The 26,119-nt window shown below is 37.2% G+C and overlaps 1 protein-coding gene across 8 annotated transcripts in view; it reads left to right on the top strand.

Annotated features, from left to right (window-relative positions):
- The window catches only part of PEAK1 (pseudopodium enriched atypical kinase 1), a 123,357-nt gene that overhangs the window by 88,328 nt on the left and 8,910 nt on the right, over window positions 1-26,119 (top strand). For 6 of the 8 annotated variants that reach the window (XM_076348471.1, XM_076348470.1, XM_076348468.1 and 3 more), the window contains 3 exons: window positions 6,177-6,293; window positions 8,201-8,397; window positions 17,674-18,422. In XM_076348471.1, the coding sequence (XP_076204586.1) occupies window positions 6,177-6,293; window positions 8,201-8,397; window positions 17,674-18,422 (1,063 nt within the window). Of the gene's footprint in view, window positions 1-6,176; window positions 6,294-8,200; window positions 8,398-17,673; window positions 18,423-19,370; window positions 19,484-26,119 lie in introns of those variants that run through there. The other 2 variants (XM_076348474.1, XM_076348473.1) reach the window with 2 other exon arrangements.

The following is a 26,119-nucleotide window of genomic DNA, read 5'->3' as shown; positions in this document are numbered from 1 at the left end:
TTTCCAGGGGAACCTAGAGAAAATGAGGTTGTACCAACATTTTTTTTTTTAGCAGCATTACCGACTACTTTGCCATCAGGAGATTCACTTGCTCCCACCTCCTTAGTGACCCGCTCTTGTGCTGGCAAGACAGTTCATGTGGTCACCTGTGGTGAACCACACTGGGGAAGTGATCCAAGTGAAAAACATCTTTGCAGTTATTTTTCAGCCAGATCAATTTGCTGATCTGACAGGGGGACCAGTCAGGAAGGAGCAGCTGCTTATCTCGGTGGTAAAAGGGCAGTAACAGGCTAATGGCTGCCGTCATAGTTGGCACTTGTTCTTAGACTACCCTAGAGATGGTGCTGTTATAATGTCTTATATTTTTGCACTGTTACTGGAATACCTTCTGCCCTTACTATTGAAGGCAATTGGTCATTCTGTCCTGTCTCATCCACTTACTCCAAAAAGTATGTTTACTCTTCATTTTTCCACAAGTCATGATGATACTGGCTAAAACCGTATCTCACAATTTTCCCTGGTGAAAATTGGATTTTTCCAAATGTTAGAACTGAATTTCTTCTTTCTAACAATATTGTTCTATAGTTTCTACAAATTTAAAAGAAAATACACTGAGGTGCTGAGAAATACGTTGTGGGAACACTGGACAGTGGATATCTTTATCCTTCAGTTATTATATTCAGTTACCTTGATGCAATTTGATGCCTTAAGTTATTTGGGTTTTTTACTTAATTTTTAATATCGTTAAAGAGACCAAGTGAAACCTTATAAAAGCCTTACAAAACAGATGAGATGCTATACTTGTTTTGTGTTAACTCTTCAGGTATTAGTAAGAGGTTAGTGTTAACTGAGGCTAAAATATGTGCATGGAAAAGATATTCAAAATCTTCAGTTAAGCTTGCAGAGGCTTAGAGGAAAACAGAAGACATGAAGATAGAAATCAATGAATGTGACACTTTTCTAACTGAGAATGCCAGCAAAAGCTCACTGAAGAACCAAACTGATGACCTGGAAAATAAGATAAGCTTTAAAAATGTCAGATTACTGGGGGGTCTTGAAAGCAAATTAAATGAAGATACAGTATTTCCTTACTTTGCAGTGTAACATAGCTGCTAACGATTGATAACATAACCACAAAACAAGGCTGAATGTATTTCAAGTTATCACTAGAAAGGTCAGTTTTTCCTTTTGAACAGCACTTGCAAAATACGCAGTTCTCTGGAAAGCTGAAAACCATCTCTCTGTTATACAAAAGAACTTGATATTGTTTTATCCATGTCATTGTTTCTTTCTGTTTGATGCCAGGATGCACATATGATGGTTCAAAAGGAGCTAGCAAATACTGAGGTATTAAATTTACCAAAAATTTGTAGATGGATTAATTTTTGCTAAAATTCAGCAGTCACATCAGCTTTATCATTAATTGGAATGAAAATCAGCTGTTCTTAGAACACCTGTAGTACATGATAGTTGTTGTCAGGCAAAACCTAAAATTGACCTCTAAAAAGATAACATGATATTTCTGGCCTAAGTCATTGTAATTGATGAAGGTGGTACAGCACAGTGTGGAATCCACACAGGGGTTTAAAAAAAAGACTCTTCAAAGGCTGTTATCTAGTGGATCAGACTGTTGCTATTGGAGTTTCACAAGATAAAGGTTTCTCTTCTCCTTCATTGAGAGACCACTGCTTATACCCAATAGCAGCTTTTTAAATTGAGACGTTTCCTAAAAGAAAACTGCAGCACAGCCTTCTGATTCTTCCTTTCCTATCTTCATAAACCACATCAGAGCTGAACTTAAACCTCATTCAGCACTGTTTTAGATGGCAGTGCCTTTGTACATCAAGGTACAGCTGATTTGTGCACAGCCATTTCCATTTCAGTTACATGTTAAACTGAATAGTTTCCTTTCAAAGCTACGAGTCAGCCATAACTTTCCTTTATAGGATCTTTGGGCCAGACTTGGATGAACTAAAGGTAAAACTGTATGTTTACTGAAATACTTCCTTCAATTAGTGAGCTCTGTATATTCATTCCATTCTGGTTTAGGTAAGAAAGCATTTCTTCATAGCTAAAATAGGGATTACCAATTTAACTCCAAAAGTGATGTTAACTTTGTCAGAAGGATTTGAAACTATGCTAGTAATTGATACATATGAGTTCTGTTGTTCCATAGCTACGGAAGATTGCTATCCTGTTGTTTTATCTTGCTTCCAAAAGGAGTGAAATGCTTAGTGTGCATGTGTATATATATGTGTTTTAAAGATTTGGTTTTTTCTTAAAAAACATGCTTCTCCATTGCAGTTACACACTACATCAGCAATTTGGGTTCTTTTAAGGCCATTTTTTGTGAAAATAGCCCCTGGGCATTTCACTGGGCACTTTCATGGGCTCTATACTTATCAGAGGACACAGATATCAAAGCTTTTGGAAACGTCTTATCCTTCAAGTCTTACCACAGTGCCACACTCATTGTACAAGCAGTTCACCTGGAATAACTTCCAACCAGACTGCAGCTCCTGAAATTAACATAAATGTCAGTGTCAGATGAGAACCTTTCAGAAAATTGGCCAAAGACTGGCATGGTTCCCACCTGCCATGGAAGCATTTCAGTAGTATAAGTGATCCCCAAATGCTTTTTGCTGTGCTGATTGCCTTGAGGTTGCTGACGGCTGTTCACACTGTTTGCTTTAAATTACAGTAAGCCAAATGTGATTTCAAGAATCTGAGTTAGGCATCAAATTTCCATGTACAGGCAATGGAGAAAGATAATTCCAGTGAGGTGATTTAGATCACCAAGACTTAAAAGGCCCCAAATGGGTTATCTCTTCAGTGGGTTTTTTAGTAATTTCTGTTAATGCCACTAACTTATTTAAGGAAAAAAATATAGATGACTGGGGCTAGAGGCATGCCACAGTGCATATCATCTGGGGTCTGGATTGAGAACCTGAACAGCGCAGGGAATGGAGCTTACGTGTAGGCTCTCTTGATGCAGTGGGACAGGAGCCATGAAATTACTCTGAGTGTTCTGTGTATCTAGAGGAATATGAATGTTGTAACAGATTACTCAGTAAAAACAACTGGAAGCATTGTTCTTCAAAAATGTGGTCATATATTAAGATCCAGGTCACATCCAGAGACAGGCAGGAATAACCACCACTGCCACATTCCACTTTCTCATTGTCATTGATCCAATCCTGCAGATTCCACAGCTGCTTCAGAAACTGCTTGAGAAGAGAACAAAATCTTTTAAATCACAGTAGGGCTCTGTTTAAAACAAAGTCCTTCCCAGTTTAGAGGACCTCTTGTATAAGTCCTAAGGTAAGGTTCTCACCTGAATCCAAAATCTTTTAAGTGTAGCTTGCATAAATTGGTGAGGGGACTTGAACGATATCTGAAAAGACAGTTCTTTCTTGAGCAAGTCTAGTGAAATGGGAGAAATTCTCATCTAAAAAGTTCAGGTGGAACTATCAACTCCCTCTTCTCCCCAAATCTATCTTGATTTGTTTTTTTCTAGATACCAGCAAGGTTATTTACCTTATGCAGCAGTGCCTAACAATGCTTTTAAGAGCATTAGCCTTCTATCTTACACTGTTTCATCAATGAAAAACTTTTGTGAGATTTTTCTCTAGAATATATCTATGCTAACAGAATTGGAAATTATGTATGTTCATTAAGCAAAAAGTTCGGTAACATTTTATGTGAAGATTTGTAAACACTGAGGACTGTTAAAGAGCCAAGTAGAAGGGATTTTACCATTTATTATTTTATAAATTTAGATTAAGAAATGGTAAATCATGTATTATTGTTCTTAACTCCTCTAATACAGTCTGTAAAATGGAAAGACCGAGAACTGTAAGTGGATAAAGAAAATTTTTTTTTTTTTTATAATGCACAGTTAATCTGTGGAACTCATTGCCATTAAGTTTCACTGACACTAAAGAGCTTAGCAGGATGTCTTTACTGGATTATCGAATGTATTCCCATTATCCATGCAAACATTGCATTATACAAGATTTTTTTTTAAAAAAAGGAATATAAATTCTTATGCTTCAGGGATAAGCCAACTTCTGAATAATAAGAATTAGGAATAAACTTTGACTTAGTTATTTCAGATTGTTAGTTGAGAAGTTTCTTTCATTTTCTTCTTAAGTGACTATTTCTGGCTAACGGCGGTGATGAGGAACTGAACTGCATGAGCCACTGGAATGGGTTTTCTGTACCCTTAATGTACTCTGAAACCTGGGCACTGATCATCTTTGCTCAGTGTTTTGCAGAAATAGTGGTCTGTGTTCTGAGTGGAAGTTCCTGTGTAAGGTGGCTTTTGACCACCCTCAAGCCATTAACCTCTCTGCGTTTTTCCTCAAGCATTATTCAGTCAATTTAGGCTTTATATTAGCTTTATTAGCATAAAAGTATAGGGCCTGAGGGGATCTCAAAGGGATCTCTTTGGAACTAAATATATCTACAAGTTCCACAGATTTCATTTGTGTAAAACTAAGTCATCTTCCATGTCGGGCTCTCTCATCTCAAACTGTACGACTACCATTGATTATTGCTTTGCTGTTGTCCACTCAGGGAGGAGATTAGAGTCTCAGCTGGGTCTAAGGCCATATCAGCTTTTCTCTGTGTTTCTGTCATTAATTTCTGCCACTTGGATTTATGTGCTGTCTTACACACATCTTACACAACTCCCTTAGCTTGACCTCTAGATCTGACCCTAATTCAGGAATGCACTCTCGGAATCACTTCTTACAAGTATTCCACTGCATCTCCCTCGTATTCATTGCTGTTTATTAATCACTCTCATTGAGAAGGTGTGCTCTGAATAGAGGACAATACAGGTCACACAATAGCTGTGATTCCACTGTCCTTACAAAAATTAACACACTACGCAGCCTGCTTTCTGGATTCTTACTGTTCCCAAAAGTCCGAGGCAAGTTAGCCCACATCATCTTTTGGCTATCCTCCAAAAACGGTGTGAAGGAGGAGGGCCTGAGGGAAGGAGTTAGGGGTATTTGTCCCTGCAGAAAACAACACTTTTAAAACATTTTGAGCTTGTATGTGAATGACAAGTATGTGAATTTAGTGGCATGTTATCTGAAAGACAGTCATTTTTATGGCAAGTTTTTTTGCTGCACATAATCTCAGCTTTTTAGGAAAACAAATGCATTCTCTGTGTGCGGAGGGTTGCTCCCTCCATTAACTGAATAGTTGTTTAGTTTCAGCCACATGTGCCCAAGGAGCAGAGTTCTCTAAGGTAATTCATTTCCTATGAAGTTTGTTTTTGAAATAAAAAAGGGAAAAGAAAAAGGCTTGGACAAAGGAGGCTGCGCCCACTATGGTAAAAGCTAAATATGTGCTCTTATGCAAGGCATCAAAGAATCCATCCTGGCAAAATATCTATAAATATCCCAAATAAGGAGAGAGCTTTAAGTATCACTTGCTATCAACAAGCAGATACGAAGTTATCGGGCTTTAATGGTTCTAATCTCAGAGAACTGCTTGTTTTATCAGCTGCTCTACTTTTCTCAAAAACTAGTAGTTTTAACTGTTTAGACTATTTCATGAAGCAAAAGCAATTGGGAATTTGGTTCTTGTAGCTTCCTGAGTGAGGATGTTTTCCCCTTTTGTTCCTTCTGCGTTCTGTCTGATTATGTCTGTCTGTACCCGCTGATTACGGGTTGGCATTTTGCTCGTTGAGTCACTGCACTGCGTATGTACGCTTGATCTCTCTGTCTTTACTGTTAAGCTACAGGGAAGCATTTCCCCACAGATTTCATGGCCTGACATCTAATTGCTGTGATTTAAAATGTATTAGGTTCAGACGCTAAAACTGGTTGGAATACAGATTTGAGATACTCACTTACTTTTAACAGTAGGTTGGTCTAAGCTCTTAAAACTCCTCTTGAAAATTGAACCTGCTTTTCCTTAACTAATTAACTTGACTAAGACCATAGTTGTCATACCAGAACAGTGATGTAGTAGACTGTGAACTATTTTTCATCCACGAAGGCAGTGGAAGAGTTAAGAAGGCAGGGCTGTAACTAACTGGTTTCCTGGGGCGCTTTGGCAAGTCCCTGGGACCAACCCCCTCAGGTAAACATTAAGGTGCAGTAGGTGTATCACTCTGTGCAGAGTTCAGCCCTGTTGCTTACAGCTTGCACAACTTGTAGCACATCAGAACACTGTGGAATCAATGGCTCGCCAGAGTTTCAAGACATGATTAAAAGACTCAAGAAGGCCCTGAAAGAATTTCCTTTAATGGGGAATTGTGTGAGTGAGTACAGTGGGTGAGTTGGTATTTTTTTCTTTCTTCCTTTCTAGCTGTTGGTTTACTTTGGCAAAATGCTTCTGAGCTTAGGTTTAGTGTATGTGCTTGCATGTGTCTGGTTTGGAGAATGAGTATGTTCTGTACCTCACCAATCAATACTAAAAAATTACTTTGAGATATGATAATTCCTGGTTTGTGGCAATGACAGAACTGTAAAGCTATCAGAACCTATTTCTTCCTAAAGGAAACATTCTTATTGAGGAATGCAGGTATGTATATTATTTACAGCAACTACAAGTCTTTAATTTCTCATCATCTTGAGAGCCTTGTTACTGCTTTAATTTTATGTATGCTTTACTCTGAAAATATATTAGGTTAACACTTTAATGTGGGTATATTTATGGCACATGGAATGTTCTTCACGCCATTCCTATGCATGGTACTAAAAATGAACAGAAAATTTTACGCTGATTAAAGATTACATCTTTTTGAACTTATGCCATTTTTTCTCTTTTACTAACAAGTTCTAATGAGTTTTGTTTGTATCAGCCTGCAGTTAAAATTCATGAGTCCAAGTAGAAGCAGCATGTGCGCACTGCACCATACATGGGGTCTTGTGTTATGCAAAGTATTGGCATGTTTTAATCCTTGTAGTCTGGGATTGCTGGAAGATTGCGTATCATGATTTTCAGTATTTTGGCTTTGGCATAGAGAGACACATGCCTGTAACTTACGTTAACTCTTTGAGGATATAATCTCTCTTTCCACTGTAAGGATTTGTTTTACAGAAACTCAGCTGCTCTGCCTATTCAAAAATGCATAATTTTTGTTTCTGTTCATCAGAAGTCAAGTTTTAAATCTTTGCCACAAAAATTAAATATCTGTACAGATATATGATGTGGTGATCATCATCTGAAGGAAGTGCATTACTCCTATCCCTTATGGAAGTCACAAGTACTTAAAATTCTTGCTGTTCTATTTGATCAGGCAATAATGAGAACTAGTGAATAGGACATATGCTCTTGAGATTTGGCCTATAATGACTATTTGTTTCCGTGAGTGAGAGAGCATAAAGGCACAGAAATATTTTTGCTCTGACATGTTTTATGTGGCATATTATTGATAATTGCTGCTATGTTTTCAATAGGATTGGGGTTTTTTGAATAAGCCCAAACTTTTTTTTTATATGTATATAACGCATAATTTTTAAATCATACGGCAATAAATATATTCATGGAAACCAATTGAAGCCATGATTTTCACAGTTTTGTGCTATAAGTAATCACAGTTTGATTAAAACTTCATAGCTAAGAGCAAGCACAGAGGAATGTCATCACGGCCTTTTGCAATTGGCCGAATGCAGATGGATTTTAATCCTGGAGAATTTTATATGGGAAATAGATGACCAGCTTAGATGAGCTACTGGTCTGTTTCCCAAAGTGTCGGTTCCCAAAATCCTACCAGTATATGAAAATGTATCATTAAAGTTTTATGCATTTATTAGGACTTAACAGCCCCTTTGCTATACCTTGGTAACTTTGATTAAAGCAAAATTGTTCTGATTGCTAAAAAGCACCTTAAACTCTGCTGCTGTCCTGCAAGTCCTACACGTTTTATGCAGAATCATGCCTGCATATATATGTGTACGTATGTTGATTGTAGTCAGCTGTAAAACATTTTATTATCCCTTTTGTATGAAAGGCATGAACTACTACATGTTACTATTTCAGTCAAAAGTTGTTTCTTCTTATTAAGGAAAATAAATATTGTAGAAAGTTGTTCTTAAAAAAAGGAGGGCAAAAGGAGCTTATTTCTTTACCAGTTCATTCACTTTCCTGAAGATACTTAATGCCTAATCTGGTATTTTGCCAGTAGGATCTAGTACCCAGCTTGGGTCTCCAGGTGATTTTGTTTTGTTTGTTTCAGTCAAGTACCCGATGATACGACACTGGAGGATTTGTCCCCCCGTGTTCCTAGAGCCGTGTTTGTGAAGCAAGACAATGGCGGCAGCGCCTCGGTCATACCAGTATCATCTGTCCGTGTCCCACAAGGGGAGGAAGAAAAGGAAGAAGCTTCAAATTCTCCTGACTTAAATCCTTGCAGTGCTACATACAGCAATTTAGGTAAGTGTATTCTCGTAGAAGAAAATTTAAATTAGATCAGATTTCGGATACATTTCCAGGCTGTGAAGAACCTTGTCTTCTGAACAGCTTGATATGCTCTTATAAGGTTAGTTTTTAAAGACAAACTTTTTAATATTAATTTATAGAAAACAAAATTGTCTCATTCTGAGATAGACAACCAAGAAAGTGAAGATTCAACAGTCTCAAAGGTTTTCTTTCCTATGATTTTAAAACTATCTTTTAATTGCCCTTAATGATAAACATCTCAAACACTTTTAAAAGACACATTGTTTTATGTATTTGGAGGAATTTTTATCAAACAGGTTTAAAATACAGAGCAAATTACCTAATTTTCTTAGAAACAATAAGTAGATTTCAATATTTTTCCAAACTTCAACAAAAGATAGGACTTTTATTTTAGAGCATCAATAACTGCAAAAATATTTGTAGTTACGTTTTGTTGCCTAAAACCTTTCTTATCCTAGTCTGAGAGTTTACTTTTGCTCCTTCAGAAAAGTTTAAGATATGAATGTCCTGAAGGTACTGCGCAGTCTATTCAACTATCACTGAATTCCTGACTCATATTAGAAGGATACGTGGATGCAGGGCTTCTCTGGAAGATAAGTGAGCAAGACAAATAAGCATCTCCCGATACATAGTATCAATATTATCAGCCTAATTTTCTAAAGCATTTTGATTTGAAGTACTGCGAATTTAGGAATACCTACTGCCAGTTTTTCTAGAAGAACAAAAATCTCTCATTTGTTTATGTTCAAGAATATCTGAATACAAGTTTTTCAGTAACGCTCCAACCCTGTAAGCATACCAACTTATTAAGCATTTGGACAAGAGTAAACTGACTGCATTGAGATGGCTCACAAGTACAGGGGTTTGGCATGTCCAGACAGGTTTGAGGGATCAAGGGCTAAATTTTAAACCCTCAGGTGTGTACATTCCTTAGACACTTAGTGATATTGTTGCATTTTTCTGCTTAAATGTGAATTAGTGGTGAATTTATTAGCGTGTTCTGCTAATGAAACACTAATTAGGTATTGTTTATAAAGCATAAAGAGGAAAAATGTCCTGCCCAAGAGTGATACTAACATCTACCAAGAAATTTTAACTTCAAGGAGGAAAACTAAAATTTCTATTTTTATGGTGAATTATTCAAAGATCTAATTAATTATTTTCAAGTCATTGAGATATACATATATATCTGTATCTATATATTTTCTGTGTTTAGGACATAGCTACATTACAGATAGAATCCAGGCAGAGATCTAGCTACATCAAAACTATTTATAGCTTGGTTAGCCCGTGTTCCTAACCAGACTGACATATAAAACAATCAAGCTAAGGTATCATTTAATCTATGAAATATCACTTATTCTTCGTGGCGAGATTGCTATTTTTTAGCCAGAGTGCTCGTACAGTCAAGGGATTACTTGCATTTCATAGCCAAAGTAATGAAGTTGTGAATCTTCTGTTTAAATCTTTACTCCATTTAGCTCAATTTTCTTATGCAAGATATTACACCTGATGGCAACTGCTTCATCATACAGAGTTAGATGTGCTTCTGTCCATAGATCTCTGTCCTTCCCACAGCATCTCACAAACTGGGAGCAGTAAATTCATGGAAAATACCATTAAACACTGGAACAGGTTGCCCAGAGAAGTTGTGGAGTCTCCATGTGTGGATATACGCAAAACCCAACTGGACATGGTCCTGGACAACCTGCTGCAGCTGACCCTGCCTGAGCAGGGAAGGTTGGACTTGACCATCTCAAGAGGTCCCTTCTAACCTAAACACTTCTGTGATTCTGTGATCACTTCCATCAGTCCTTGTTTTTGTCAGTGTTGTTCCTGTGCGTGAATGCTCCTTCATAAAACCGTGTAAAACTGAACCCCTTAGCATTTTATTCAAAATCTTTTCCTCATCCTTGGGTCACTTTCAGATTTGCTGACACCAAGTAAATTTTAGGTATGAAAGAGTTAAATTAACTTTTAGGCTTGACTTGGTCTGGCTTGGCAAGCTTGCTGCTTGTTATTAAAAGCAATGCTACCTTAAATGGCACTGAGTTCTCTGGCTGCTGTGCAAACTTTTTTCTGGTTTATTCAAGCAACCTCACTTTCCAATTCAGATAGCTACCAAGAGATTAAGAGGTAGGGATATAGAATAATTCCTACTTGTTTTCACATCTTACATCACCTAAGCAGTAAAATCATATATTTTGTAGAATTAACAAATACTGATGTGTGTAACTGAAAGAAAGGATAATACGAGAATACGTAATATAATTAAGTTACATCACATTTGACTCTTGCTTCAACTGCAGTTGTATCTACAGTTACTTTTTTATAGCTACATACTACAGTTTGTAGTTTGTAAAATATATCATGTGAACATGGCAATTTGCAGCATAATGCACGATATTCACTTTTTAAATACTAATCTAATACATATTCTATGGGGTTTTTTATTGAAAAGCAGATAATATTATGTCCTTTGATAAATGTCTAATCTTCAGTTGTGACATGTCACATGAAATTTTATGAACAGAAATAATGGCAAGCTTTGATAAATTTTCATCTGCAGTCAGGTAGTAGTTTATATCAGATACTGCCCTCAAATATATTTGGTTTTGGCCTGCCCCTGCTCCCACAGGAGTTGTCCTATCATCAGTTTACAGTTCTGCCCGCAAAAACTGCAAGTGTGCCAGCAAGTATTTGTCAGGAACCAAATTGCAGAAGCAAATTTTGAGAATAGCTCATGTATAAAATATGGGCTGTATTTGTCAGTTCACCTAACATGTAAAATCATACATTTAGGAATTAAAAAAAAAAAAAAAAAAAATTCAGGCAAGCCTTACAACATAGAGGATTCTCCTCTGAGAGTCAGATACAACATAAAAGACTTTGGGCTTTTAGGAAACCTGAGGTCCCACCATGATGATAGGCTAAAAGAACCCAGTGTGTTCCTGGGTGTATAAACAGGAGAAAACTTCAATAGGAGTAGAGAGGTTACGTATATCTCATTTTTACCCTGCAACTGCCACAGCCATAATCAAGCCCTGATGACCACAGTTTAAGAAGAATGTTTAAAAAAAAAAAAATTGTACAGGCTCTAAAGAAAAGCTTTGAAAATGCCTAGTATTGTGACAGGCACTTTATAGTGACTAATTCAAGAAGCTGAATCTGTTTAGCTTATCAGAGAAACAGAGTCTGGCTTGGTCATGGTGTGGATGCTCATGTGGTGAGCAGAACTGTGATGAGGGATACCTTTGGTATCAACAATCAACAGATTTAACAAAACCCAGTGGCCGCCAGTTGAATCTAGATGCAGAAACAAATGTTTGAATGTGTAAGGTAGGGCCTGGATGTTTCTTTTTTAAGGTGTGCCCTTATTCTAACAGAAGTTAATTCAGGTAAGCCCTGTAGCTTATGATAAGGAAGACAATAGGCTAGATTATTAAAATCCTTTCCTTTACAAATCTTCAAATTTTTCTATCTTTGTCTGAATTTGTTGGGGAAATTGACTTGATTGAATTTGCATCACTGTAAGTAGATTAAGATATTCTCAATATACTCAGGATAGTATTTCTATCATTTAAAAAAGAATAGGTTATTTTATTATCAGCTGTTTTTCTCCTTACATCCAAAGAAAAGGTGAAAAAAGGAGGCAAAGTTTCTAGGTTTTATGATTGTTGACATTGGAAAAAAAATCCCAAATCACAGCATCTGCAATAAAGTGTTGCCTCAGTCAGTAAGTTAGACCAGGGCAGTGTGCTTTAGCCAGGCTATAAATAAGGTAATGAAATCATTGTTGACTAAAACTGACAGTTCAGTGACAGACAGTGATTATAGTATCAGTCTGATGCATTTTGTATAATATATATTTAGTACAGGTAATATCTTTTATATGGAGTAATGGAGGATGGGTAGCAGGACCTGACAAGTCACTAAGGCAGACAAGCTGTTGCATCTGAAGTTTTTAGTTATCTGGTACCTGCAGCCCATCTTACTGTAGTTCTGTGCACGGTCTCAAACTATTGGTGAGAAACTGGAGGTGCGTCATGAATGTTACTTAACAAATGCTAGCTTTCCTTTCTGTTATATATATTATCATTCTGGTAAGATTTTTATCTATTAAATTAATGATAAATGTATAAGCAACTGAGTATAATACAGGATTAATGATCATGTTCATGTAAATCTGTGTACTGAATAATTTTATAGAATAGGGTTGTACATGTACGGCGTTTGTTGGAGTTGGGGCTGTGAAGTATGCTGATTGCTTTTGCAGTGGCTGGAAGATACTTTTACGCATTTGTGGGTTTTTTCATGCTTTGGTTACTGTTTATCAGTCGGGGTACGAGTTCATTAAGGAGTGATGTATTTTGTACTGGTATTAAAGATGAGTATAACTGATCTGCTACTTATACAGAGAAATCTTTTCCAGGCTCTGTATTATAATAAAAATGCAGATTGCAAAGGATGATCAATATCCAAGTGGGGGGGGGGGGGGGGGGAAGTACTAGCACAAGGGTAGAGAGGGGGAATTTGTACAGTGGAGGTGGCCAACCTGTGGATTTTACTTAGTGACTACTTTAATCAGGCTTTATAACTGGATTTTGTAACATGAAATGGGGATGTACTGACATGAGAATTACTGGGACATCTGACTCCATTCCTGGCTGTGGGGAGAAACAGGTCAGCACAGGCTGCCAAAGCCAACGCTGTTGGACCTCTCCAAGATCAGCCCAGCCCTATCTTAGAGTGGGTTTCCTGCAGACACATAAGAGCCACTCGAAATTCCTCTTTCTCGCTGGTCTCCACTGTAGAGAGTCCATAGTTTTGATTTTAGTTCTGTTGGGGTTTTGATAGATGTGGTCTTGGAAGATGGGTTACCCATGTTGTACATGCATGATTATTAATTTTTGCTTCTCTTGGCAATGCAAAACGTGGAATTTTTGCTAAACTGATGTGATAAATTGGTGAATGGCAGAGGTGAGAGTCATTTTGGCCATTTTAACCCTCTGGGTCTTGTTCATTCATCTAAATCCCTGCACTAGGGGATTAGGGATTAAGGAGTACTATAATGGTCGCTAAAACTGAGAACAGCAGTAGTAATCATGGCAATAGCCTAGTTACTACTGTGAATACTAGAGTATTGTTTTCAGCTCTGTTTTCTAATTCACATCTTCGCACAAGGAACTTTATCCTTGGATGAGAGATGGTAATGGCATATAATCAGAAAAACGCTTTCAAGAATAAAGGAGAATGTAGGATAGATTACCATGTCAAGAGTAAAATGAGTTTGGAGAAAGTACAGAAGAAACCTGCTGTCATTGGTGTACTGGACTAACATATGTTATGTATTGTAGAGCAGTATACGTTTCAGGAATAGTTCTGTTCAAGGAAGGATGGAAGCATGCAGCGTGTCACCCACTTGGCTTGCCTAATTCACCATTAGTTGTTTTCCCAATTAAAGAAGCATTTTCCTTCACAGTTCTGAAATTTCTTGACAATGTATACTGCTGATCTGGTCTAAGCAAGAAAGATAGATACATGGACTATCAAGAAACCTAAACAATAATTATGCGTGTCATTACTGTAAGAAAAACATGCTTATGGAATATAAATCTGAATTAAACCTGAGCTCAGTGTGTCAGATTTGATAGTTTCATGAGCTAACATAAACAGGTTGCAATGCAAAGTCTGATGATAAATCAGCTACCTGGAAAAATAAAATTTAAATGCCTTTTTTTAGGGCTGATTTAGAGTTTCAGGCCTCTGCATCATGTCTGGAGACTTAAGTATTAATATTTAAATAGCGTAGTGAGCTTCTATAATGGAAGATGCTATTGAACTGTAGAATTACTTAAAGCTCTCTAGAAAGCTGCTGTCTATAAAGAGTTAATTTTTTTCTGTCTTTGAACAGTCTGGAAGCCATTTCAAAGATCTCTGTAAGTGGTAGCCTAGTATCGTGCCTGTTCCTTCTTTTCGTTTGCCTCCCAAGAGTGTAGCTCAGGCTGAACCTTGTAATGTTGGAGAGTCTGTGCCGTAGGTAAGGAAATGATGGGTTTTAAGCATGCGAGGGGAGAAGGAAATGATAGGCAAGAAAAAGAAGCAAATGCTCTGCCAGTACTTGTATGCAAAAGAACATTCTTGTGCCCTTGACAGGGACAAAATTTAAGACAACCTTTTTCTTGCTAGACAATGAATTTAAAAAAATGTGGGACACGCAGTATCACACCATGCTTAGGGAAAGCTGAGCTGGAAAGACTGGCTCAATGGGCGTGAAAGAAATGTACACCGTTAAGAATTCAGCCTAAAAACAGTCCAGATATGAAGCTTTTCAAACACATAATACAGATGGATAGATTTCAATATGGAAAATCTGTTCTTGTGGGGAGAAACTATACTGTAACACAACATGTTTTACAAACTCATTTTCCTCAGCTGAGAATACTTGAAAAAGTAACTACATAATGACTTGTACATGCAGTTCTCTGGATCTTGCCACCCCCACCAGACATTTGCAAAGACAACTTCTGGTTATGAAAACTTTCTTCAATTATGTTTTGATGTCACAGTTATGCAAAAGCAACAGCTAGCAAAAGTCACTGCTTGCAGTCGCAACACTTTTCTGTATGAATGGCTTTTGGAGGACAGGGCCATTAAAGCAGACAGAAAATAAGAGAATCAAGAAGAAACGCTGTTATAAATCTTACCTTTCTTGGAGAGGGCTTCTGCTGCTACTGCTTGAGATGTGTATCTTGCTCTAACTTGGTTTTTTGCTGTTTCCCTCTAGCATCTGTGCAGTCCTTGGATTAGTAAGTCACACAAGCAACGCATATTAGGAAACTGCCTCCTGAAATAGTAGCCTTTCTCAAAACCCCAGCAGTTAGCCTATTTTAGCATAGTGGGGAAGAGGGTAAGAATGAGAAAATAGGCAAGTGATCTTTAACACAGAATGTTGCTAGGGGGAGAAGTACATAGGTCACAGATTTTGTAAGAGTAAGGAATTGTGGAAGACGAGACATGTTTGGACAAGTAAGAAAATGGATACGAAGTAGAAATGAACTTGTCTCAGGATTAAGCAAAAGACTGTGGCATCTGGATGTGTGCATCTGGCATGCAGACATCAATTCTGCTTTTGACTCTGAATCATGCCACTCTTCGTCTCTGCAAAAGGTACCTTTCTGGTAGAGTTCCTGTACTGCTCAACTGGCACCAGTGTTATATGCTGCAGCATATCAAATGGTGAGAGGAAGAGCTGCTATTGTAGAGCACGATCACTGCAATACCAAGATCAGAAAGGAGCAGTAGAGGGTCCCTTGAGGGTTCAATTTTTTTAAGAAACCTTGACAATGATTTGAGAGACATGCAGGGATTCTCCAATATTTCTAGCCTTTGAACATTTTTATTTTGTGGGAGCTAAAAAGTGATGACCCAGGGGAGTAGTCCTACGCAATCTTCCCTGACAATCAGGCATCTACAAAGCTAATGGAATTTCGTGCTCAAAATTCAGTTTTTTAAACATTGGAATATCCAGGCTTATCACAAAATCCATAAGGCTTTTCTGAGGGTTTCTTGAGCTTAAACAAAAGATAGAGATATAACTTTCATTTGTGATGTCGTCTCCTTGGAATAATTGAAAAGAGAATGGTTGTTAAGAATTCAAGAGCCAAGGCTATTCTGTTTGTTTTGTATTTAAAAATACAGTCCTCTCTGATCTTCTGAAATTATGAAGTCCTTTTCAGCATTCTAACCTAGTGTTCCAAGTTTTTGTGCATCCTGGCCAAGAGATTAGATTCTGTAGTATTCATAAAAACTGTAACAACATATCCTAAAGTGTAAAGGAAGCTATCTTTTTTTCCTTTCATAGACTGCGAAGTCATTTATTATTAATTATGGACCAAAGTGATGTAATTCAAATCTGAATCTGAGATCCCCCCAGTTTGGTTCAGCGTTCCAATTCAGTCCTCTCTTTACAAGGATTCAGCACATATTATAAATAGTCAAATAGTCATAGTGTCTTTCTACTTGCTGTTCCCTTATCAGAAAAGATGCTCAGCTACAATTATACAGAGCATCCATTTCATGTCTGCTGTGTTACAACTGTAAAAATTGGCTTCCTACCTTACCATGATAGTCAATGAACCTCACAGGAGTAGTAGAAAGCTTATAAAATAATTTCTCTGAAAATAGCAGTTGATTATTAAGAGCGGAAAAATCTCATTTTGATATGAGTAACAACTGTTTAATTGTCCCAGAGCAGCGAGTTGGTCATTTGTATTGTCTGTTTATTGTTTTTTATTCTCTCTTATATTATTGTCATTTATTTATTCTTCATTTCCAAGGACTCTGGCAGTTATAAAACATAACTGTCCTCTCTAAAAGCCATCCAAAACACATGACAGGAAGTTTATCTTCCCTAGAAGCACACGAATGTTTGAAACCAGTCTGTCAGTAGAAATCCCATGCTTTCATGTATGTAACCTGCCATTTGGAATCTCTTGACTGAATCTAGATCAGGTTGTCTATGAACATAGTATTGCCAACAAAGGTACCCATGGCAAGTGAGTAAGGGAAATGTATTAGAGAAAGTTGGGGGGGGTGAGTTTTACATTGTAGGATAGAAAATATTTATGTTTTTGTAATCTCAAAATATGATCCTACTCTCACTGAAAGCAGTAGCAACACACTGGTCAACCTGAGTGAAAGTAGGCTTCCTTGTTTTTGAGTGAATCTGCTAGGGCAGTCCTGACTTTCCAATGTGACCGCCGAAGTATCTAAATTACATTATTTGTGTCTGAAGTTTTCTGGTTTACAGTCTGAAATGTAAAGCATCCACCCACAGTTTTAGCACATTTGAATAGGAAGTAAGGAATAATATTACAGTCAATTGACTGCAGCAGGAATTACGGGAGGCTGGGTATAATTACTGAAACTAGAATTTGGCCAGAGTGCCAAAATTGACTTTTGGTTTTTGCTTGCACTTTTTGTCATTAATCCTATGTGATGTAAAATGCCAGCATTGCTAGCGCTGAAACTGATTATAATATATGGGCCAAGGTCAAATAAAGACTGGCTGTATGTGATGGTATGTTCATCTTTTCAGATATGTATTTAGGTTTTCTTCAAATATTGGGGGGGCGGTCCTAGTCAACATTTTTTTTTTTTGCCTTAAACTTCTTTGCAGAGTGCAAATATGAGCAGCAGATGCAAAGTACTTTAATCTTCTATTACTGTTGTCTTCTTATTACACAGGACAGTCTAGAGCAGCCATGATACCTCCGAAACAGCCGAGGCAACCAAAGGGAGCTTTGGATGATGCCATTGCCTTTGGAGGACTAGTAGACCAGGAGACAGTGAACAACTTACAGCCAACACCACCTCCACTGCCAAAGAAAACAATTTTGAGAGCTAACACAGAGCCGACTCCCAGAGATCTCCAGAAGCAGGCTCTGGAGAACAACCTGTGCATTGTGGCCAATCCCACCTATGACATTGACACCAACTGGGAAGCGAGCAGCGCCTGCTCTTCGGTCAGCCTGGAACTCAAGGTACTGGACAATGAGTCAGGAGATTCCTTGGACAGGCCTACAGAAAAACTAAGGGCAACCACCTCAGCAACTAACAGTGTTTCCAGCCTAACCACTATCAGTATTAAGGACCGGTGTTCCAATAGCATGGAGTCTCTAACAGGGAGACGCATCTCGCAGACTAAGCAGGGCAAAGGTGTCCAGAAGCCGCAAAGGCAAGCACTTTATCGAGGAATTGAAAACCGAGAAGAGGTGGTAGGTAAAATCCGAAGCCTTCACACTGATTCACTGAAGAAGCTGGCACTTAAATGTGAAGACTTGTTCATGGCCGGACAAAAAGACCAGCTGCGATTCGGGGTGGACAGCTGGTCGGATTTCAGGCTAACCAGTGACAAGCCATGCTGCGAGGCAGGCGATGCAGTTTACTACCCAGCTTCTTATGCAAAAGATCCTCTCAACAATTATGCAGTCAAGGTAAGAGGGGCTTGAAAAACGGTAACCCTAGACATTAGTAACAAAATGTAATAACAATAACCATAATCTGCAACACACCCAGTAGTGATAGGTCCTACAAATATAAGTGTGTGCTGCTTGCAGCAGCACTGTGTGAAAAGTAAGATTCCCAAGAATCAGGCTGTTTGTTCTATCAAGAACCATGTGTGGCATTGGTATCTGCTGTTTAAGTTTCATCTGTTTTTATTGCAGCTCCAAAATTATTAAAACAAAATCAATACAACTCAGTCTTTACCATGGTCATTGTTTAATTAAATATTGAAGAAAAAGTTGTATTTATTTTAACATGTGTCAGCAGCCTTTTGGAAACTTGCAATAACAAAATCCTTCGGTTCTTCTGCATGCAGATGATACTAAATTATCGCTCTTAGAAAAGATTTCAGTTTTCCATGTTCAGAGCCATGTAATTTTAAACGTAAATTCTAGGCTAATATATCTTTATGTTCCCATACAAGGTCTTATATTTTCACCAGTGTTCATTACCAGCCTTTCAAAAGCTCTGTCTAGCCATCAGTGTTGCCTTGTAAGGTATACTAAAAAAAAAAAAAAAGTGGAACCTGTCAGTGTTAGTTTTGTGGCCTTTTACTAAACAAGCAATTGATTTGTGTCTAGTTTTGTTCTTCAGCTAACACATAAAAGAAACAAGATTTACTAGATTTACTGCTAATATATTAATGAATAGTTGGCAGCTATCTCGCTAGATGTTGTTACTTTATGGACTTCTATATAGGTAGTCTTTTCTGAGCGCTGTATCTCTAAAGTTCTCAACGTTTATCTGGTAGGATGATAGTGAGAAAGACGGCTGAGACTCATAGCTCTGTCAGGCTTCCTGTGTGACCTTGAGTAAATCATCGAACTTCTGACTCTTTCTTGTTGAAACTGAGATAAAACATTTATTACCCAACACAGGTGTGTGAGGCCTAATCGATTATTCCTTATAGAGCATGTTGACATTCTCAGAAGGGTGGTGCTTTACGGGAACAAAATGTTGTTACCACTCCTGCATGATTGTTTACAAGAAAGATATAAAAAAATAAAAGGTAAGATTGGTGCAACTGATAATGTTCGTCTGAAACTTGAAAAGCATCTTTTTAAGGCAGATTTGTGGCCATAACCATTTATATTTCTTTAGTTATCAAGGACCTCTTTTTGAAAAGATGTGAAATGAAATATGGATGTCTTGTGGATGCCACGTCCAGTGGTACAAAACAGCCGAGAACCAGACCATGGTTCTCGGTATGTTCTGGTAATATATCTGGCAATCTACTCTGGTTGCAGAATCAACAGTCTGGCATTAATTAGTTTGGGGTTTTTTGGTTTTAATACAATGATGCAAAAATGGTTGCTTCTGGGACCCAAAGTGGTATTTTTCTATATAGGCAGGTTTGGGTTATTACTAATGTGATTCCTCTTTGCACAGTATGGATGTGCCCTTAAAATATTCCCTCACAGACAAGACTTATGTAGTTGTTTTCTTATCTACTGTCCTCCTAAATATGTTTCTCTTTTAGAAAGCCAGTGAGAAGAAAGAACAGCAATGTAGCATCGTCAAATATGTGCTATATTTTTTTTCTCTCATAATTCAGATGTCTTAAAAATAGTTCTCAGACTAACAAAATTTATTGCAGTGTAATAGGTGTGATGGTCTTGAGAGTGAGTGAAGTATCCACAAAATATCCTTGAACTGGAGGTCACCGTGAGCTGTTGTGCTGTTACAATGAGAGGAAAAGTTACTCTTGAAAATACCCTCCCTAGCACTTAATGTGATATAGGAAGATACTCTCACTACGCATGTTCTCTGATTTCTTTAAAAGCCAAGCAGGACGAGCATACGGGACTACTGCTGTCTTCATTTTCTCTTTCGCATATCTGAAGTATTATGTGTTCAGCTAAGTTGGGTTCTCTTCAGTTGTGTGTTTCTTTGGTGCATATTTTTATTACTGCATTCTCTATGCTAATATATTGAATTATGTAGCATTGGTTAAACTGTGGTTACTGGGTTGGGGTTTTTTCCCCCTAAAATCAGTTACAGTAAATTTCAACTTTGTCTTAACACTTGCCCCAAGTTGATCTTTGACTTATAAGTCATCAGTCCAGGATCAGATTTGTACAAAATCTCATAACAACAGATTGCTATTACATTACGCAGAGATTTGGGGAATTTAGCTTTAACAACTATACCAGTTTTGCTATCATGGGTATTTTTTGTGTGAGCCAAATTACATAATCATCTACCTCCAACAAATAAGCTATGTATTCCTGCCATTTTAAATCCCTTGTCCCCAAAACAGGATGGCAAAAATAGTGAGGTTAAAATGGTGTGCCTATTGACTCCAAAATACAGTCTTCCAGTTATTTTTTTATCAAGTCTTAGAAATACACTTTGAAAGTGTATATGGAGCCACATCTTTGGACAGTGGAAATTTATGTAGCTCTTTTGAGTTTTGTAGAACTACCCACGCAACACTGGCTAACAATTCAGACACTTCTTAAGTTCTATGATTTTAATATTAGATTTGAGAAAAAATGTGATAATGGGATTTTTTAATTATTATTCTCTTTGTAGAAAACAAGAGATTCACCCCCAAACGGTGTTAAGAGTTAATACGTAAGTCCAAAAAAAACCAAAAAGTTTTAATATTGTATCTCCAAAAGTAGAATTACAAAAGCACTGTTAAAAATTAAGCTTTAACCAATTGACTACTGTGGAATTAAATTTAGAAGAATGAACCTTTTGTGCAGATGAATGTACCAGTGCACCTTTACATTCTGGAGGTATCACCAGCAAGAGATGCTCTGATAAATTTGGTGGAGAACGAGCACAACTTGTTCTGTTGGTGTGGATATTAAAGGAAACATTGTTTATAGGGGTGTGTTGTTTCAAAGCATTGTATTATGCTTTTTGCTTCACTCTCACCTAATTTGCTAGTAAACATCCTGTGCAAAAAAGTTGCAGGAAGCCATGTGGAAATTATTTTGACTGAACCATTATAAATAAAAACAGTAAATAAGTTGTGATCAGAAAACTGCTTTTCCAAATGGAAAAAATAGAAGTTCCCTTACAAGAAAGGTTTCCATAAAATTCCAGTCCCTGAGGTATTTTTCCTTCACTAAGTGCAGTACCATTTTCTAAGTAGTTGGTAGATCTGGGACAATATGGATAAACATTCCCCTGAAACCACAGTCTTATCAGTAATTCCAAATATGTAGTGGAAAAGTAAAAGCAGCAGAGAGCACCAGCTTTTTGTCCAAAGTGGATTGGACAAATTCAATTCTTAGTATCCCTACACAGACTGAATAAGGCAGTGATATGACAGGGATCTTTTTTATTTAAAAAAAAAAAAAAAAAGATTACTCAGAATGAATAATTCTGAGTAAAACAAGATAATTACTGTGCCAGTGACGTAAACTACTTCCACTTTAGTATTAAACTCTCAAGGAAATTACTGTACAATATCATAGACAGACACGTAGAAATCATGATTCAGAGTCCACACGAAACAATACAGACATAAAAAACCAGCAGGGTTATGGCCTGCAGCATATGTGTTCTGGCCACGGGCACGTGTTGCAATGCAGTTCAGGTAGGATAACAGGAATTGTAAAGGTGCAAACAGCTCAAAAGGAGCAGTTAAAATTTATTGCTTTGATTGTTACAGGGCAGCAGAAGTTCTTCTGGTAAAACCTTAGGATTTCTGCTAAGGTTCCTGTCCCAAGTATAAAATAGAGCAATGCAGAAGTAAATAGTATCGGGCTGAATTTGGCTGACAGTTTCCTAGTTGCAGCTGACAATTATTTTTGAGTTATGTTTAGTTTGTCACAGTGTGCTAAGGTGTTTTTTTGGTAATTCAGTTTCCTAGTGGAGCTTCTTGGCAGAAGTGTTATTAAAGGTCATCCCAGAACTTCATGCTTCAGATAAAAGTAAAGCTATGGACGTTAAACTTTTAGCCCATTCCAAGTTCAGTCACAGCAGCGTAGAATTCTGTATTTTGGCACATCGTTAAAAAGTCAGAGCTCTATTCCAAGGCCAGATCAAGAAAATGAGGTCAATCAGAGATCAAACTGGCCTCCTTGGAAAACAAGGTTGTGCCAAGAGCAAGCTATCAATTTGGGATTAGCAAGCTTTCATTCTACACAGAATTTCATTTGCAGTTGTCCCTCTGTGCAATACAATAAAATAGCACAGATGGTGCAGTCTTTGTGATCTTCTGTGTTTCTCATTTTCAGCACTTGTAAATTCATTTCCCACAATATTCATCGTACTTTAAGTTCACTGATGCCCTGTAAAATGCATAGGACAGAGTGGAAATGAGATTCCCTGCTGGTAAAGTGGAAGTCAGTTGATGGCACAGTAGGCTACTGGACTCATAAAAGAAAAATAAAAGCTAATGCAGAACAGTTTTTTAGAAGCTCTGAAAAATTAAAATCTTGGGGGGGGAGGAGGGGGGAAATTGGAATGGCAGGTTGTAAAGAAACTCCTGTCCCTATAAACGTGACAGACATTTAGTTCATATGGATGCACTAAAGAAAAGATACGTGATGACAGTGCATTCCAATGAAAAGGAAGGTGGAAACTTTCCATTCCTTCCTTACTTGTATCTCTCCTTTTTTCTCATTGCATTCTGGCATCATATGCAAGGGCTTTTTTACCAACATTGCTTCATCTTTTGAACAACCAGCTCTATCAGCTTTAGAAATAAGGCTTGCCAAGCCCTTACCAACACCTTTCTTTCTGCTATTATCACATCTTCATAGCTTCATAGCTCAGCTGATTGTATTTCATTAAAGCAAATGGTAAATGACTATTGATCCTACTTCCTGTTGGTGTTTTAGTTAAAGTATTTTCACCTTTTTCTTTTCTTGTGCCCAAAAATAGGAATTCAACATACTATATATGTAAAAGGCAACAGGATTTCCATATTTTTTTAGAGTAGATGACTGGAACAGACAAAAGCTTTAAAAATCATGCAAAGAAAACTGGGCCATTGTTTACTCACGGTTTTGACATAGCATTAACTGTCACAATCAGAAGAGAATCTCTGTATCCACTCCTTTAGCAATTCATCACAAGCAGTCTAAAATACTTGCTAATGAGCCCATCAAATTTCACAATTTGTTCCCTAAATCTTTTCAAATGTAAATATAGACTTTGGTTGCATAACTTAGTGTAACTCAAACCATTTTGAAAATTTTAAATCTTGGTCATTCAGATGATAGTTTTAGGTGATAGTGGAGTTACTCCAATATAAAATGCTAGGGTGAGCATTATTACCCATTAATAGTATTAAACACTAGCATTCACTACTCTGTTGCAAAATGGTAATATAAAATACATTTCTGAGTAGAAGCTGCAACTCAGAAAATGATAAAATAGTACAAGAAGTTTGTCAGTAAATAAAATTTACATTGTATAAACTGTCTTCGAACAGATCAATAGGAAAACTTAGTTTGTCTCCACTGCTTTCAGTACATTTTCCCCATTCTAATAAAGGTATTGGTAAATCAGAATCTGAACTCTACAGTCTAAAACCCCAGGACTTATCTAGACTCATGCAGCTGTATTTCACAGCAAAAGTCTGAAGAGTAGCCAGACACTTACAGGAACATCGGGTTACTGCAGGTCTGTCTTTTAGAAACTGTTTTATGAGTTCAGACAGGTGTCCGATTTGTTCTCATACTCCAGTTTTTGGGTGCTGCTTCTAGACAGCCTAGCTTTCCATTCCCCTTGTCAATTACAAAGTATCTAGTGTACAAATTTTAGTGTTTGTATAGTCAGCAATTTAATCAGCCTTAAATAACCCAGCTGCCTCTTCCACTTCTCACTTCATGTTGTTTGTAAACAAAAAGCAAGAAGCAGAAAATACATCTCTAATCAGATCTCAGCTCTCTTGTCTTTGTAGATATTGCATGCATGTTCATGTACCCATATACTTCCCTGTATTAAACAAGAGAAGTAAAAGTGTCCAAAAGCCATCACTATTGGGCATTTGTGGGATTAGATACTATTTTTTTTCTTTACTGGTTATCTTCTTTAACAGCAGAATAAGGAGGGAAAAACTGTTTTCATGAATGCAGTCATTTTAGTATTGACTTTAATCATAATACTATTTAGACTTTAACTTCTGTTTTATTGATATAAAGAGAGGAGTCTGAAACAAAAACTCGTATTTAAGAAGTGACATTGGGGAAAGTTTCGCTCTGCTGTGGATTCAGACTTTAGCGTGGACACTGCTCTGAAGGTTTTCATGAACCACAGTAATAATGTGACTTGTTCGCCCTGGGAAGTGTTACAAGGATCATTATATATAAAGCTCTGTTCTGCTTGATGCTGGAGAGGTCTTAACTGGGATACTGTATTCATTATGGGGTACCACTCTTCAGAAAGATGTAATAAATGGGGAGAATCCAGAAAAGAGCAACAAGAATCAGAGGGTTAGGAATAAAGATAGGAGGAATGAGGGCTGGTTATTTTCGAAAAGAAAACAATGAAGAGGGGAAAAGTTACATTTTCCTGCCTTATTCTGCTGTTAAAGAAGATAACCAGTAAAGAAAAAAAAAAATCTAATCCCACAAATGCCCAATAGTGATGGCTTTTGGTATTCCCCAAATTGAGAAGTATTAATTGTTTTAAGAGCAAATACTCTGTGGATTATATATTCCTAATAGAATATCACTTTTAGCTGGCAGGTGGCACTAGAAATCCTCTGTGGGTAACACAAAATATAGTACAATAGCTAAGGGCAAGTGCTTTTTGCACTTTTCTTATCAGCAAGTAAGCTTGACCTTAAAATTAAACTCTTTCAGAATGAGTTCATATTTTGGATTAGGTCAGTTAAGTATTTTTAAAAACTAAAGGCTGGATAACAACACACTGAACCTTTTCTGCAGTTGGAATTGATTATCCCCATGGTTGGCTGTACAAGAGAAAGGCCATGGACGTGAAGGGCATTGAAGACAAAACTATTCTCGTTTTCCTTAATAGCTGTTCTCCCAATCAGATTTGATACATGCTGGTAGGGTCTATACAACACTTTTCTACTTCTGTCTGTGCAGTATTAAGTATTTAATAAATCTGGGGGACTTCAGTCTCCAAGACAATCAGCTGATATTTTTCTAATTTCATTTTCTAATTCAAAGGTTAATGCTGTATTTTTGCTATATTTGTTTAAACTTTTCTAACCCTTGAGAGAAGAGGGGGGGACTTTCCATTGATAACTCACTTCACCTCTAACAGTATAAAATACATTTGAAAAGATATTTGAAAAGCGGCAAGAGCCACTGTACAAAGAGAGTAATTATCAACACTTCCAGAAAATGATGACTTTCCTCTCTTAAATAAAATTGACTAGAAAATGCATTTTTCAGATTTGTTTTGTTTGTGCATGGCAGTTATAAACAGACAGTTTAAGCTATAGTGTACATAATACGTAGGGAAATTTAAATCCTTGTGAAGTATGGAAACATGCACATTATCAAAGACAGGAGGACAATCAAAATACTGTTACTACTTGTGTCTACTTTCATATCATTATCTGACAATGCACTTTTCTGATCAACAAGCAGAAAAGACTAAATCTCCCATTAAACTATATGTTTCTTAACCACATAAGCACATAAAAGATGAAAACTTTTTTCTTTTTTTCTTCTTTCTTCTCTTC

Source organism: Aptenodytes patagonicus, chromosome 10, assembly GCF_965638725.1.
Source record: "Aptenodytes patagonicus chromosome 10, bAptPat1.pri.cur, whole genome shotgun sequence".
In the NCBI taxonomy this organism is placed as follows: domain Eukaryota; kingdom Metazoa; phylum Chordata; class Aves; order Sphenisciformes; family Spheniscidae; genus Aptenodytes; species Aptenodytes patagonicus.
This window is presented reverse-complemented; position numbering and strand designations above follow the sequence as displayed.